General features: G+C 38.3%; 2 protein-coding genes across 2 annotated transcripts in view; both read left to right on the top strand.

Annotated features, from left to right (window-relative positions):
- LOC144640220 (uncharacterized) overlaps positions 1-15,519 on the top strand; it is a 303,086-nt gene that overhangs the window by 158,300 nt on the left and 129,267 nt on the right. The gene's annotated exons all lie outside the window — the stretch shown is intronic.
- On the top strand, positions 2,178-7,213 carry LOC144640198 (flavin reductase (NADPH)-like). Its single transcript, XM_078499404.1, has 4 exons — positions 2,178-2,326; positions 3,504-3,674; positions 4,766-4,968; positions 5,983-7,213. The coding sequence occupies exons 1-4, from the start codon at positions 2,178-2,180 to the stop codon at positions 6,132-6,134; spliced, it is 675 nt and encodes a 224-aa protein (XP_078355530.1). The 3' UTR covers positions 6,135-7,213.

Consider the following 15,519-nt stretch of genomic DNA (forward strand, 5'->3'; position numbering starts at 1 on the left):
GATCAACACGGAACATAATTAAAAATACCCATTTTAACAATCCCTATTGTAAGAGTTCTTAGTGTTTTTTATCTTTTTGTCGTTGTAACAATTTAGTAATTTAAATCATTTTTAGCGATAAGTTTAGCGTTTTTACCTTAATATAGTTTAATGTCTTTATCTAATAGTATTAAGGTTTTATTTACACACGACCCCACAATCTATGTAGCTTTTTTTACCCCATCGTATCTAAATAAAGGTTTTGATTGATTGATTGATTGATTGATTGATTGATTGATTGATTGATTGATAATCGAACAAAGACCAAAAAAAAGTGTAAGAGAGAGTAATTGAGCGAGCAATTGCCGATGTACGTTTACAATTTTCTGAAAATGTGCCATGCATACTCGGAATATGCTATTAAGGTTGTCCCACAATTTCAGATTTTGTTAAGCACTACAGTGAAATTAACCAGGCATAACTAATCGATGAACAATGACATCAATTGGTAATCAATGAGTAATCGATGGGTAATTATAATCAGTTGATTAGTCATTGATTATTGGCGATGATCAATAAGTAATCGATGAGTAATCGAAGCCCAAAAATTTTGTGGCCTATCGATTACTCATCGATGACATCGATTACTCATTGATGTAATTGATTACCTATTGATGTTATTGATTACTCATCGATGACCCATCGATTACTCATCAACTATCATACTGCACACAAAATAATAATAATAATAATAATAATAATAATAATAATAATAATAATCATCCTTTGTATTCCTTGCTTTCTTGTACCATTTTTTGTGATTTTTTTCTCTATGTTGGTCATATTTTGCTTTATAACTGGCATTCTTGTTGACGAAATTACACCCTCACAAAAGGTCAAATAACCTTTCGGCATATCAAGACGTGAAGGGCTAAGCACAAATACAGATGATATTTCAATATTTCACTTTACCCAACTCTTTATTTAATAACAAAACAATTGAACAGGAAAACCAACCAGTCTGGAAACCCGAGGGGGGGGGGGGGGGGTACTCTAAAAAGTTTTATACGGGGAGGCTCCGCCCCAAGTTCTAACCCCTTACCCTTTTATATACCATTTTTGACAGAAATTGTACCCCTTTCGTATACCTTTAACTGAAAAAGGTACCCCTTTCATATACCTAAGAGTATGGCGTGGACTTAAAATAGGACGTGTTCTTGTCATTTTTAGGTAGCGATTAATAAATTAAAATAAAACAGCCATAAATTGCTTCTGCTCGAAATATTTTAATTAAAGGCCCTTTTAAATAGCCAAATGACAGATTCCCATACCCTTTCATATACTTAAACTCGTGAAATCCCTACCCTTTTATATACCTAAAGCCTGAAAAAGGTAACCCTTTCGGGCGGAGCCTCCCCGTATAGGCCATTATAGGGAGTACCCCCCCCCCCCCCTCGGGTCTGGAAATGAAACTAACAAGTACGAAGACAAGAATCGACTACGTGGTTATAGATTTTGGTCGGTGGATGTTTGTCAGCAAAGTAAAACTGCTTCGGCTGAGGGAGACAGCCATCATAAGCACTTACATTACGTACCGGAACAGCTGCAAGCACTTTTACTTTCTGTACTTTTTTCACGTGTTACCATGATATTGTTAGATTGTTATAGCGTGTTATACAAGTTATACGTACTTTTACAAGTTCCGGTTTACAACCACGAGACTATATCGATGAGTAATCAATTCAATCAATGCAATGACTAATCGATGCAATCGATGACCAAACATTTTGTGGCCTATCGATTAGTCATCGATTACTCATTGATCATCGGCAATAATCAATGACTAATCAACTGATTACCCGTCGATTACTCATTGATTACTCATTGATTTCATTGATGTCATTGATGTCATCGATTAGTTATGCCTGGAATTAAGAAAAGTTGTAAGGTAATTTTTCCACGAGGTCAGGGTCCAGGAGATGGTCCACCATGGGATGGATCCATATTTTTACGCCTGGTTCGTCGTATGGACGAACACAGAGCAACATAGTAAGTAGTAAACAACAAACAACCGAACAATCAAACAAACAAACAAACAGGCAGACAGAGAACTCAATCAGTCCCTTTGCTAAGGACTGGGCCTGGGTAGGGGTTTATATAATTCAAACCCAGGCCTTTCGCGTCATTACAAAAGCAAAATGGCGGCCGAAAGTGCAGATTCGAGAGCGTTAAAACTGGTTGTATTTGGGGGCACCGGGGGAACGGGAAAAGAGGTAGTAACACAAGCACTAGAGCAAGGCTACCTTGTAACAGCCGTGGTGAGAACACCGGAGAAAGTCGAAAAACGGTACGTTTATTTAAGTACAAGTTTTACAGCGAAATTCACTGATCGTTCAGACTGCAAATGTTGAACTGATTGCTGTACCACCCCCCCCCCCCCCTCATAAGCCCCTCTCGGAATTATCAACATTCCCCCCTATTATGCCCCTCGGCCTCCTCCCCAAGATCATGACTTATAACATGTTATAATCCCCCCCCCCCCCCCCCCCCCTCACCCCCTCCAAAAAAAGAGGCTTACAAGGTTAACATTGTTTTTCCGGTAGGTAGCCATAGGTAGCCCAGACTCTGCATATCAATTTTAGTTAACATCTTATAGCAACTGATATTCCCCAGTTTTGGCTACATCACATGAAGTGTTTAGACCAATCATACGCTTAAAAATCTTTGATGGATTATAAATCCCATGATGTTCCCCCCCCCCCCACCTCCAAAAAAAAAAAAAAAAGATAAGTCCCCCTCTCCTAGTACATCATTCATAATATATTTGAAATGAAATTGATTAATGATGAGATTTTAAAGCTAAATTCAAAACCAGTTAGTGAAAAATAATTTTGATCAAACATGCTGCTATAGTTCATTCTGACATGTTTTTTTAATCTGGGTTTAATCCCCCCCCCCCCCTAATATATAATCCCTCCTGTTTATTGGCCGATCCAAAACCCCTTATGCCAAGTAGTATAAATCCAGGGCTTATAAGCGGAATTTTATGTATCTCCAAGAAAGTCTAAAAAGGACTGACTTACACGGTTATGTACCTTGTGCCCATCTCAGTTGGATTATTTTGGCATTTGTATGTTCCTGAAACTATATTTAGACAAGTTGCACTTTCTGGGGTTACCAGTAAATTGCTTCCACTTAAGGAAAACTTACGCTAGTGAACCAGTGAGTCAACATTCTGCACATGTGGCCAGTTTATGTTAGGTCACAATGGGTATTTCAACTTTATTTGGCTTAGGTTTTTATAACACAACAATAGCAAGATCAGAACTGGTACATGCTTAATGAAAACTTGTTAGAGTGTGTTACAAATGGTTGATTTCTACAGACCATCGGCATCCATTGAAAATTAAAAATTGCTCTTAACACTACTCATTGCACGAGCTTCGGATATCTGTGCTCTAAAAATAGAATTTGATAACAGTGGTTCAAGTAAATTCTATTGCACTTTTTTTGTTTTCTTTTAGGCATCCCAATTTAGAATTGGTTAAAGGTGATGCCTGTGATGTGGAGAGTTTCATTGCTGCTTTAAAGGGAAAAGATGCCGTAATTTCTTGTTTAGGAGTTGCCGCAAGTATTTTTAATCCTACAACGTTCTACTCTGAGTCTATGTTTGCTATACTGGAAGGAATGAGAAGGTAATTTTAAGCATACAATTTTATCTACATTTTTGTTCTGTGGGCCTGAATTTCAGAACTCATTCACATTAAATTATCCACACTTGATGATCTCAGTGAGTTCCTTGTGAGTTCCTTGTGATCTGGATAATAGAGGTTTGTCCTTGCATTTCTAACATGACACAAGACTAAGAATTATAAGAAAATTGCTAAAGGCTATAGAGCACTTATTAGCAAGCAAGCATTTTTTTATGTGCTTGTTATGACTAGCCACAAGGGATATCTTGAATAAGATTTGTTTTTCCTCATTTATCTTTAAGCTGTTTCACTTGGCTCTGTTTTGGAAAAACTTGATGTCCAGAAAAGTAAAATGTCAGTAGCATTTCCTTTTGCCCCTGCATCATTAAAATCAGCAAGAGTTCTCTAACACCTTTGCATGCCACCAGATGAAGTTGTACTGTAACGATATTCCAAAAATTTGATCATTGATTTTAATGCCTTTTAATATGTACAGCATATGCAAAATTGTCAATGCTGCAAAATCTGCTACCCCAGCTAAAAATTCAGTCCCCTTGAATAGTTGGTAATTCAGTCCCCTTGGTAATGAATTGTTCAGGGTCTTAAAGTGGGGACTGGTGGGAGGGGGTGAGGGTGGTTTATGTTCCAGAGCCTCAGAACCCTTTAATGTTTTGCTATGGAGCCTAGGCCAACTTTTTTCTGCTTTTTGCTGCTTGCCTGGAACCTGTTTAAACAATAGAGTGTTTCTGTCAAGGAACTATTGGCTGATAGCTACCCAACGGAAATTTGATGTTCTCAAAACAAATATTACCCCGAGAAGCAAAGCTTCCAGGGCTAATACATTATGCTAATTTTAAGAACATCAAATATCCATCAGACAGATAGTTCCCGGCAAATCAAAGAGAATTTAATGGTGAACCATATATATATATTAATTTTTTTTTTTTTTTTTTTGGGGGGGGGGGGGGAACCACATCTCAGCATGCATGGAGCATGGCTATTTTGGGCCTGGAACCCTGGAGCTTTAAACCGCTTTTGGGGCCTTTGCTGTTAGTGCTGAACATTTAGTCTTGAATAAATAAACAAATTTACAGGTGTGGTGTAAAAAGACTTGTAACTATGACAGCATGGTGCACGCAGCCAGGCCCAAACAATTCATGGCTGGTGGATTGGATTATTAACCCGCTGTTTCTCAATGGTATGATTAAAGACATGGCTACCATGGAGAAGATGCTGCAGAGTACTGATCCTCAAGTGTTGAGCTACACCATAGTTAGACCTTGTGGATTAATCAATGGTAAGTCGATCACACGCTTCAACTTATGGGTAAAATTCCAAAACAGTTCTAAGCGTCAGGCTTAATTTTTAATTAAAAATGCTTTTTATGAGGGGTGAAGGCTTAGTTTTGGTGGTGGTCATTTGTTGAAAGCAACGATGACAACGGTGATAGGTGGCCCATAAAAAGATATCACTTGGTCAAACTCTCTAAACATATTAGGACATGGAACAGCAAATGAGTTCAATGAACATTCACAGTGGTTAAACACAATTATGTATCAGTCTAATAACATATTAAATAAATTTAGCCGAGCCTAAAAGCGGAGCTCCCTGGTTATTTTCTTCGCCCTTTTCGAAAATCGGAATCTACTGACCGATAACAGCCCGCGATCCAATGTAAACCATGACTTGGTCAGCGGTAAACTTAAAAAAAAAACATTTGACCTCGATGAGTTCTACATGTGAGCCTGCGATATGATCATGTGATACTGGTCAGCGGATACCTTGTTGTCCCAGCTGTAAACCTATTTCTGGAGTATGGCCGCCATGTTGGGGCGACGTCGTCGTCGCTTGAGCGCACGTGTCCGCGAACCATGCCGCTAGCCATGATGACCATGAAAACCAAAAGCATGGGTCTGTTAATTTTCTACTGATGGGTATGGGGCTCTGCTCTGCGGCCCTTCGGGCCGTTGGGAGCTTCACTAAAATTCAAAACAAGCTCCATCATGATGTTAAATCTGTATGGAGTGAGGCGGAGTTATGGCTCAAACGGTTCCAACATTCCAATCCAACATCGCGGAGGGAACATTTTGGAACCGTTTCATTACCTACCCTTTTGGACTGATGTTGAAAGATGTTGAGCAAAAGTTTGCTTCTAAGTCGAATCCCCTCGTACAACATGTTCCAAAATTTGAAACAACGCGTGGAATAGTTAACTTGTTGCAATTGCCAAACGAGGCCGAACATTGCTTATCGAGTGTCGGGTCAAATTACTGGGACTCATATTCACCAGGGGACCGACTCTTCTTTGTAGGTGAACGGACAGGAGACTATAAAGTCGAGGAAGGACAATGTAACACTGGTACCAAGTTTATGATGACACGCGCGGATGTTGCAGAGTTCATGCTAAAGGTTTTGGATAGTGACGTGTACGATCGGAAAGGATTTGCAATAGGTGGATTATAAGATATCCCTGTCTCTCTGTGAGAGTATCTGCCTTCTGTTTCTAAGGCGAGGAGTACACATATACAAATATGACAGGGGCGGATCCAGGGGGTGTGTATTGGGTGCCTAGCCAACCCCCTTGATCCACAAGAAAAATGAAAATAAACACATTAAAATAAAAAGAGAAGGACAATGACAGTGACACTGGGAAAGGTGTAAACATTGTTCATAATTTTTACTAAAATAAAGTTGAGATATTCGCTAACATCCACTCCCCTCTCCCATAAAAAAACCTGGGGCTAAAATAAAATCGTAAACAAATATTTGTAAACAGCCACCCCCCCCCCCCCCCCTTGAAAAATCCTGGATCCGCCTCTGCATGAACTTTATTGAAGCGCCAAAAATGTTTAAACATTGTTAAACGTTGTACATAGAGGAAGATAAAAAAAGTTGTAAAATAGAAAAAAAAAATGATTCAAACATGAGACACATGATAAGAAAATGGGCTATATATAAAGATAAAATTAGAAATTTCGACAAGCGTGCGTTGCATTTGCATGTTTCGTCTATCATATCCATAACAGTAACGTTACGTAATATATGTTCGGGTTTCCTGCGTAGTTCATTGTTTATTTTTCCCCATAAGTAGGGACCAAAGTATCTAGCACTGTGTTTGCCGTATTTAACATAATTTAATTTAATTAGGAAGAGGAAAATCGTTACTGCGTAAGTGGCAATTTTTAGATTGCTTATATGGTTAGGTGCTTATATGAGTTTCTAACCGAATACATTAATATAAACATATCTTGTAAACGTCTGTTCGCTAAACTTGGTAGTCCTGTCGTGTCATGCTCTTCCACAGCCAGGTACCAATTATTTAAAGAAAAGCTTCTCTTAAAAAGAGGAGCTGAGTTGTAGAACAGCCTATCGCATGATCTACGATCTGTGGTGACTTTACAACATTTTAAACGTAAACTGCGTCACCGCAACTTCGAATGAGTTCTGTACACGACATCCTTGAAAAGCAGCTTAGTGTGTAATTAAATGTAATTCTGTAATTATTAGTTAGTTTAGTCAGGTAGATAGATCTTCATGCTGTTTATTTTTATACTGTATGCTGAAGGATTTTTTAAAATAAAGTTATCTTATCTTAATATTTTTTTGTACTTTACTATCTTGGTATTGAAAACTGCGCGCAGAGAGCCCTCTCTTGTACCCTTTCTAATTTCCTAGCATATATGCAGGGCTGTAGCCAGACTTTTAGCATAGACGAAGCAATCTTGTTAGGGGGGTCTGGGGGCATACCCACAGAAATTTTTAGAAGAGCTGAAACGCGTTTTTCAACATTTTTCATAAGATATTTCTTGCGAGAAATCAATCTTGTTCAGCTGGAAGTTATTTTCCCAACTAAACATTTTTTTTAAATTTTGGGATAAAATCTAGACGAGGCAAGTGCCTCGTCTTGCCTCTTGCTAGTCACGGCAATACGTGAGATCAGGGAGAATTGCTGATTTGTATAATGTGAGCTTAGCCTTTTCACAAATTATTCCATCATAGAGGTATTTCTTACAACAGGTCTGCAAAAGACACCATCTGTCGGGATATATTAGAGTACGTGTAAACAGCACCCGAAGACCTCACGACTCTTACCGAGATTATACGAACACCTGCGACAGACTTCAGTGTTATATAAGGTAAGGTAAGGTATGTGTTTATAGTGGTCACGCACTTAGCTTCATATCTCAACGAGATAGCTAGTTTACAGGCATGCCACTGAAACAGAGGAAACAAATAATCTATAAATGAACATAACAGGGTTAACACCCACATAACAGGGTGTTACTTTGCAACGTTTGTCGAAATTAAAATCGTGGCATCAGTCCGTTCACCGATTTTGGCCAAGTAAAAATTTTCCCAACTTCGAAATTAAAATCATAAAAAATTTCATTGACGTTGAAGGTCGCTATATAATACGCGATATAAATGCAAATGGCAAAAATATAACGTTGATCAATCTTTACGCTCCAAATGAAGATGACCCAACTTTTTTTGAATCTCTTTTTGAACATGTTGAAGACTTTCAAAGAGATGACGTCATAATCGGCGGCGACTTCAACCTCGTTCTGGACATAGAGATAGATAAGAAGGGTGGTACCTCCAAAACACACAATAATGCAAAAAATATCCTGCATGAGGAAGCAGAAAACCTCAATCTCGTAGATGCTTGGAGAATTTTAAATCCGGACGAAAGAAGGTACACCTGGCGCCAAAATCAGCCGGAAGTTCACTGCAGGCTAGGCTTCTTTCTTGTAAGCCAAAGCTTTCTGAGTAATGTCAGTTCCGCGGATATGCTACCAAGCTTTAGAACAGACCATTCAATGATAACTTTAAATATCTCCTTACATACAAATCCAAGGGGCCGAGGGTTCTGGAAATTGAACACATCACTATTATCTGACACCGATTATATCGATCTGATAAAGATGACTATTCTACAAACACAAAAAAAAATATATGAAAACGATCCTACAATTAGCCCAGCCCTGCTTTGGGATATGATCAAAATGAAGGTCCGAGAGAAATCCATTACCTTTGCGGCCGGCAGGAAACGCAAAACCGTACATAGAGAACAGATACTTGAAGAAAAAATTGCGACACTTGAAAAAGAACTAGAGCAACCTTCAATAAGTACAACACATCGCAATAACATTGCAAGCGAGCTTGAATTGCACAAAAAAGAGTTAGAAGAAATAATTAGAATCCGTACCCAAGGGGCAATAATCAGGTGTAAAGCCAAATGGTACAATGAAGGCGAAAAAAATACCAGATACTTTCTGAACCTTGAAAAGAGACACTTTAAACTGAACACGATAAGTCAGCTCCGAACGAATGAAAATGAATTTGTCACCTCCGATACGGACATTCTTGCTGAATGCGAAACCTTTTATAAAATCTTTACACATCTCAAGAAAACACAATATCATCAAATGATGAATTTTTTAAATCTGCTAACGATACTATACTGACCGACGATGACTGTACAAGCTGTGAGGGTAAGTTAACAGAAAAAGAATGCCTTGAAGCCCTCAAACACATGGACTCTGACAAAAGCCCAGGAACTGATGGCCTTCCATCCGAGTTCTACAAAACCTTTTGGGACGAATTATCTTCTATCTTGATTGACGCCCTGAACTACGGTTACAACACAGGGCAACTTTCGATTACACAGAGACGAGGAATAATTAAACTTATACCAAAAAAAGATTCAGACCCACATTTCATTAAAAACTGGCGCCCGATTACCCTTCTTAACTGTGATTATAAAATAGCCGCGAAAGCCATCGCAAATCGATTTAAAGCTGTTATACCAAATCTCATCAACAATGACCAGACTGGCTTCCTAAAAGGACGATTTATAGGAGAAAATGTCCGATTGATAGACAATATTATTGAATATGCTTCACAAAAAAACATTCCAGGCTTGTTACTTTTTCTAGATTTTGAAAAAGCATTCGACTCACTTGAATGGCATTTTGTCGAACGCACGCTCAAGTATTTTGGCTTCGGCTCCTCCTTAATGAACTGGATTCGAACGTTTTACAATAATGCTGAAAGCTGCGTTTTAAATAACGGCTGGTCGAGCAATTTCTTTAAACCACAAAGAGGTGTCAGGCAAGGCTGCCCGCTTTCGCCATATCTCTTTATTCTATCAGTCGAAGTCTTAGCGAAAGCAATCAGGTCTAATCCAAACATAAAAGGCATCTCTGTCAACGACACAGAAATTAAATTAAGCCAATATGCCGATGACGCCACCTTGATTCTCAACGGTACTCGTGAATCTTTGTCCGTTGCTCTTGATACGATCAATAGTTTTGGCAATGTGTCCGGCCTTAAACTTAATGACAAAAAAAAACTGAAGCTCTGTGGATCGGATCAATGACGGGAAAGAAAGAAAAAATCCTCCCGGAAATGAATTTTAAATGGCCAGAAAAAAAAGTTAAAGTCCTTGGTGTGTGGATTTCCACTGACCCCAGCATCACGCTAAATATCAATTATAATGAAAAAATGGAGAAAATTAGAAACGTTCTGAATTGTTGGAAACATCGCCGCTTATCCTTAATCGGCAAAATTTTGGTTATTAAAAGTCTGCTGGCTTCCCATCTAACATATATTTTAGCTCCATTACCAACAAACCAAAACGTCATCCGCGAAATAAACGACATTTTTTACAGCTTCCTATGGAACAAAAAAGGGACAAAATTAAGAGAACAGTGTTGATAAATGACTATGATAAAGGAGGTCTAAAAATGATTGACTTAACATCATTTAATAAGTCAATGAAATCAACTTGGATTCAAATGTACCTAGACCCTTCAAACCGTGGAAAATGAAAAGAATTGTTTGATCTCGAATTTGCCAAATTTGGAGGGAACTTAGTCTTCAAAGGTAACTTGAGCAAAGCGGACTGCTCTAAAACAATACCAGTAAAAAACCCTTTCATAAGAGAATTGCTAGAAATATGGTCGGAAGCCAGCTTTGAAAATGTCATAAAAAGCAGACAACACTTTCTTGAACAACCTCTATGGCACAACTCACTGATCAGGATCGATAACAAGCCAATTTTCGACAAAAAGCTCTTCCTTCAAGGCGTCCTCAAGGTCAAAAATTTAATGAAAGCAGACTCCTGCAGCTATCTTTCCTACAAAGACTTCACAGACGCTTACAAAATACATATCGATTCTCTAAAATATTACGGAATTATATCTGCTCTTAAAGTTCTATATAAGCATTCGAATTTACCAAATGAACCCAAGGATCCAGTCGCATCCGAACCGTTCCTAAACCTATTTCTTAAAAGCCCAAAGGGAAACAAGGTTGTCTACAAAAAGCTGCTTTCTTCCAAAAATGCTGTACCAATAAAAAGTGAAACAAAATGGAACACCAATATTGCCCCCGAGAAATGCGGCACTGACGTGGATTGGAGAACCGCTTATACTTTGGCTGCCAGGTGTACAAAAAGCACAATGCTCATTAATTTTCAATATAGATTTCTGCATAGAATACTTCCTACTTATTCGTTTTTAACAAAAATTGGAATTAAGAAAGACCCAAACTGCACTTTCTGTAGCAATTGTGTTGAAGACCTGATTCATCTTTTTTGGCAATGTGAAATCATTAAACTTTTTTGGCGTAATTTAACTGAAACACTTCAAAAGTTTTAGTTAATACCTCCAAACTATCCCAAAGACATAACAATATTTCTGAGACTCAAGTCTGATACTTCAAATTTTTCTCCTCGACTAAACTTTTGTTTCTTATTAGCAAGACACTACATTTGGTGCTGTAGATGTAATGACAAAATTCCACATGTAAAAACGTTTCTTGTAATCCTTCAATCACAATTTAATATTGAAACCCATAAACCCAAATCCAATCTGAAGAAATGGGAACCTTTACTCCCTCTCCTAGGCTCAAATTAATTCATCTAATTCAGATGAAAAAAATCGCTTCATTCCTTCATATACTTCCCAACACCCCAAGACGTTGAGGCTATCGTTCTTTTTTTGCACTGCTCAACAAAATTTCTGAGTTATACTTTAAGATGAATTGCAAAATATTTTAATATACATATATTTATCTTTTTGTTATATTTCAAATCATTAAGTAAGTAACATTAATATAATTGAAACTGTAAGCTATTTTGTTTGTAAGCAATTGTAAGCAATGTTGTATTGTAATTTTTTTTTCGTATTGTGAGCAAGTTAGTGTTGATAGTTAAGAGATAAGTGTTGTAAATAACTGTCAATATTGTAAGTAACGCTAGTAAATAACGTTAGTATTGTAGCTGTTGTAAGTAAAATTGTAAGTGATTTCAGTATTGCAATAAAAAAAAAAGCGTGTAGATGGGGCATCGGCTAATGTTGGTTGATAATTGATGAGACCGCGGTCTTTCAAAACGCCATTATTTCGGATCTTCCCATAAACCTTTTTTCGCTTGTCAAAATTCTACGGAATACAGAGTACTTTACGGGAGATTATGCAAAGAATATTTCGGAAGAAAATTCTGTCTCGCTGGCTTTCCTCGCGTTATCACTACGCAACAAATTTTGTCTTGGGACTCCCCTCCCCTTCCCCTAGAGCCTATGCGGCCGGGGGAAGGGAGGGATGGAGGGCGTGCGCTTACGTCAGAACCAAAATTTTTCAGTTTGATGGGTTTTTACCAATAATTCTTAGGTATAGGGCTCCGCTCGCGCGAGCAACGCTAAACTGCTACAATCCACATAATTTGTTAGAACACTTGAGCCGAAGTTCAACTTCAGCTGTTCAATCATGCATGCCCTCTACCTGTGGTCCTGTCTCAATGTTGCCACAGAAAATTTTTTTATGGCGGTAGCAACCAACTGCTGATTCCATTTCGACTTTTTTCAACATTGAGGTAGAAGTGGAGGTACTGTATCTATAATAAGGACGCGGATTGCAACATAACGAAAACCTGCAGACATGCCGTGAGAGCTTAAGGCTCATTCAATTGTCACTGAGCTAAGCTCATGTCTAAAGTTACTAGCTTTAGTCCAAAGGTTGGAGCCTAAAATATCGTAACAAACATGTGTCTATAATCTTCAATTGTGTTTTTTGTTATCTAGTTCAGTATTATTCTTGCGACATTTTTGCTGAGACCGGGCTGAGACGAGAGAGAATTTTACATGACCTATGCAAATATTATACCGACTTTAATTGGGATTGAGAACTTGTTACAAAAAGAAGAGAACCAGCTAAAAAAGAAGTAAGAGCAATTTTCTGCAGACGTGAATCGTCGCACGAAGATTAACCTTGACGGAATCAAGAACGTGTTTAAAAGAACAGCTTAACGGAATAATCAGTTAAGCTGTGTTTCAGTCATTTATGACATTGCCAATACTGTGATACTTTTTTAGAAGTTTATTTTTCAAGCGATTATTGTATATTTTTAACATGGCCTTTTTATAGACCGAGTTGCTTTTAATAGAGAACTTTAAGGAGACGATAAAGGGCCGATATAACTATATCTTGTTCCACTTCCGTATTTTCCTGGCGACACTGTTTCTTCCCTTTATTCGCGTAGATATTTTTCAGGTTGTTTTAACTTAAGCTTTTGTGTGTGTGACATCGCGCAACCCGTGCAACAGCGGTCGTGTTTAATTTTGGAGCTTACGAATTAGTGCCGGTAAACCCTAATCTCGTACCATGATGTATACTTAATCCACTATCCTGCCAAATGAACTCAAGCTGCAAAATCTTGGCTTCTTAACCAAGGATTTATATCGTATCCTGTAGGCTTATTCGGATATTTTCGGGACGTGACTTGAGTATGCCCCTCTATCTTAAGCTGCACTAGAGGTTCCTTTACAATATACCGGGCCTTGAAGGCAATCTCGTTATAACTTCCTGAGGGCTGTGAAGAACGAAAAATAAAAATAACCAACACCACTTGGTGACACCTTATGCATTGCTTGTATTGAAGTAATTATTAAAAAAACAACCAGTGGAGTTTTCTAGCGTTTTTCAAAGTCTATCTATAACTGTCGATTTAGATGCGTAGAATTCGTCGATCAAGATTTGCGTGGTTGTAGCAAAGCGAAAAAGGTAGGGATTGTTTGGCGCTTCTCGCCTTTGTCCCTTGGAGAGAAGGCAGGGACCGCGTTTGCATTCTAGATTATCCCCTAAAATGTATCTATTTCTGCAACTTTGGCAGGATCGTGTCTAGTTACAAATAAACGTGCTTCAAAGAAAAACAGATTATCCAAAGAGCCAGACAGGTCACGCCTTAATCCCATTCCGTGTCGTGAATTCTAACTAACATCGTCCGTACGCTCACAAGTGTTCCGTCTTGTAGACCTCTTGATCTCAGCCTGTATTTAAGTAACCACACTAAATAATATTTCCTAGCAAAGCAGAATAATCCGCCATTAAGCATTTTTAGCGCCTTTTTCCGTACTCTTGACTGTTAACCCTGGAAAAGGTTTCCTGAAAGTTTTTGTCCTCTTTGTTGTGTTTTCTTTTTTTTTCTTAATCTTCACGCAAAGTAATTTGCGGTCTATCGTGAGACCACCCATCGAGTTCTGTAGAAAACTTTAGATCGAATCGTTCAGTGTAGACTAATTGTCTTCTAGTACGAGTGTTATCATTGCGCAATATTACGCTGACGAGATGGCTTTGATGTATTTTTGTCTCATGACGTTGTCATGACGACACGAGATAATACTACAGGGGAGAAGGTGCATTCCATGCGTGTTTGCTTTCTGAGGCCGCCGAATTTTCCCGCCATGTCAATATTTTTCCCGCCATGTCAAAATTTTCTTTTTTTAGTAAATGCCGAAAAATGCGATCATCAGATTTAAACAAAACAGATGCTGAAAATGAATTTTTCAACAATGACACGAGCATGAGACAAAGAAAAATTCTGAGTCCCCGACCGGAATCGAACCCATGGCCTCCCAGATACCGGTTGGGTATACCAGATACCGGTATCTGGGAGGCCATGGGTTCGATTCCCGTCGGGGACTCAGAAGTTTTCTTTGTCCCATGCTCGTGTCATTGTTGAAAAATTTTTTTTTTCATTATTTATCACCGAGCTTAAAATTTACCATCTTTATTATTTACAAAACAGATGCTGTTTGCACTGACAGTTGCGTTTATTTTTAAGCTTTTTGTTTGTTTTTCTTAGGGACGGACCATTAGAAAAGTGATGGGGGGGGGGGGGATGGGGAAAAAAACAAAAAAAAAATCATGCAAGCCAAAACGGCAAGAAAAAAAATCGTGCAAAGGGGAAGGCAAAGAAAAAAATTCGTGCAGAAGGAAAGGTCCTATTAATACCTGAAAATATCTGTCATCATTTAACACTTGATGAGATCTATTATTCGATGAAATATATGGTAAAGAACGCTGAAAATAGCATTTCCGAGCCTAGAAATTTCAAAATTTTCTGGGGAAGCATGCCTCCACACCCCCCTAGATGGATTGTGATCATAACATTCCTTTAGCGCGTCTCTCTCTAGCCTGCGTAGATTGCTTACCAGTTAACTCATCTCTCAAACAGATTGCAAACATGAATGGTACGATATACAGTGGTCTTAGTTTCTGTTGTCAATTCCTGTCAAATAGGATTTCTGCAGTAATTATTTATGAATTTCTATTACGTATTGTTTCAGTTTTTGCATATGTTTATGTCTAATGGCGCGTTCGTTTGGGAATATTCCGAAATAAGAATGTATTCCGGAATATATTCCGGCTATTCTGCTCCTGAGAGCAGAATAGCTGGAATGGAAATCCACGTATTCCGGAATAGGAAGAGCAGCCAAACGAACGCTAAGTCGCATTATTCCAATTATTCTTATTCTGGATTGATCCCAAACGAGCGCGCCCTTAG

This window comes from Oculina patagonica, unplaced genomic scaffold, assembly GCF_052425735.1.
Source record: "Oculina patagonica isolate OP01 unplaced genomic scaffold, crgOcupat unplaced2, whole genome shotgun sequence".
In the NCBI taxonomy this organism is placed as follows: Eukaryota; Metazoa; Cnidaria; class Anthozoa; order Scleractinia; family Oculinidae; genus Oculina; species Oculina patagonica.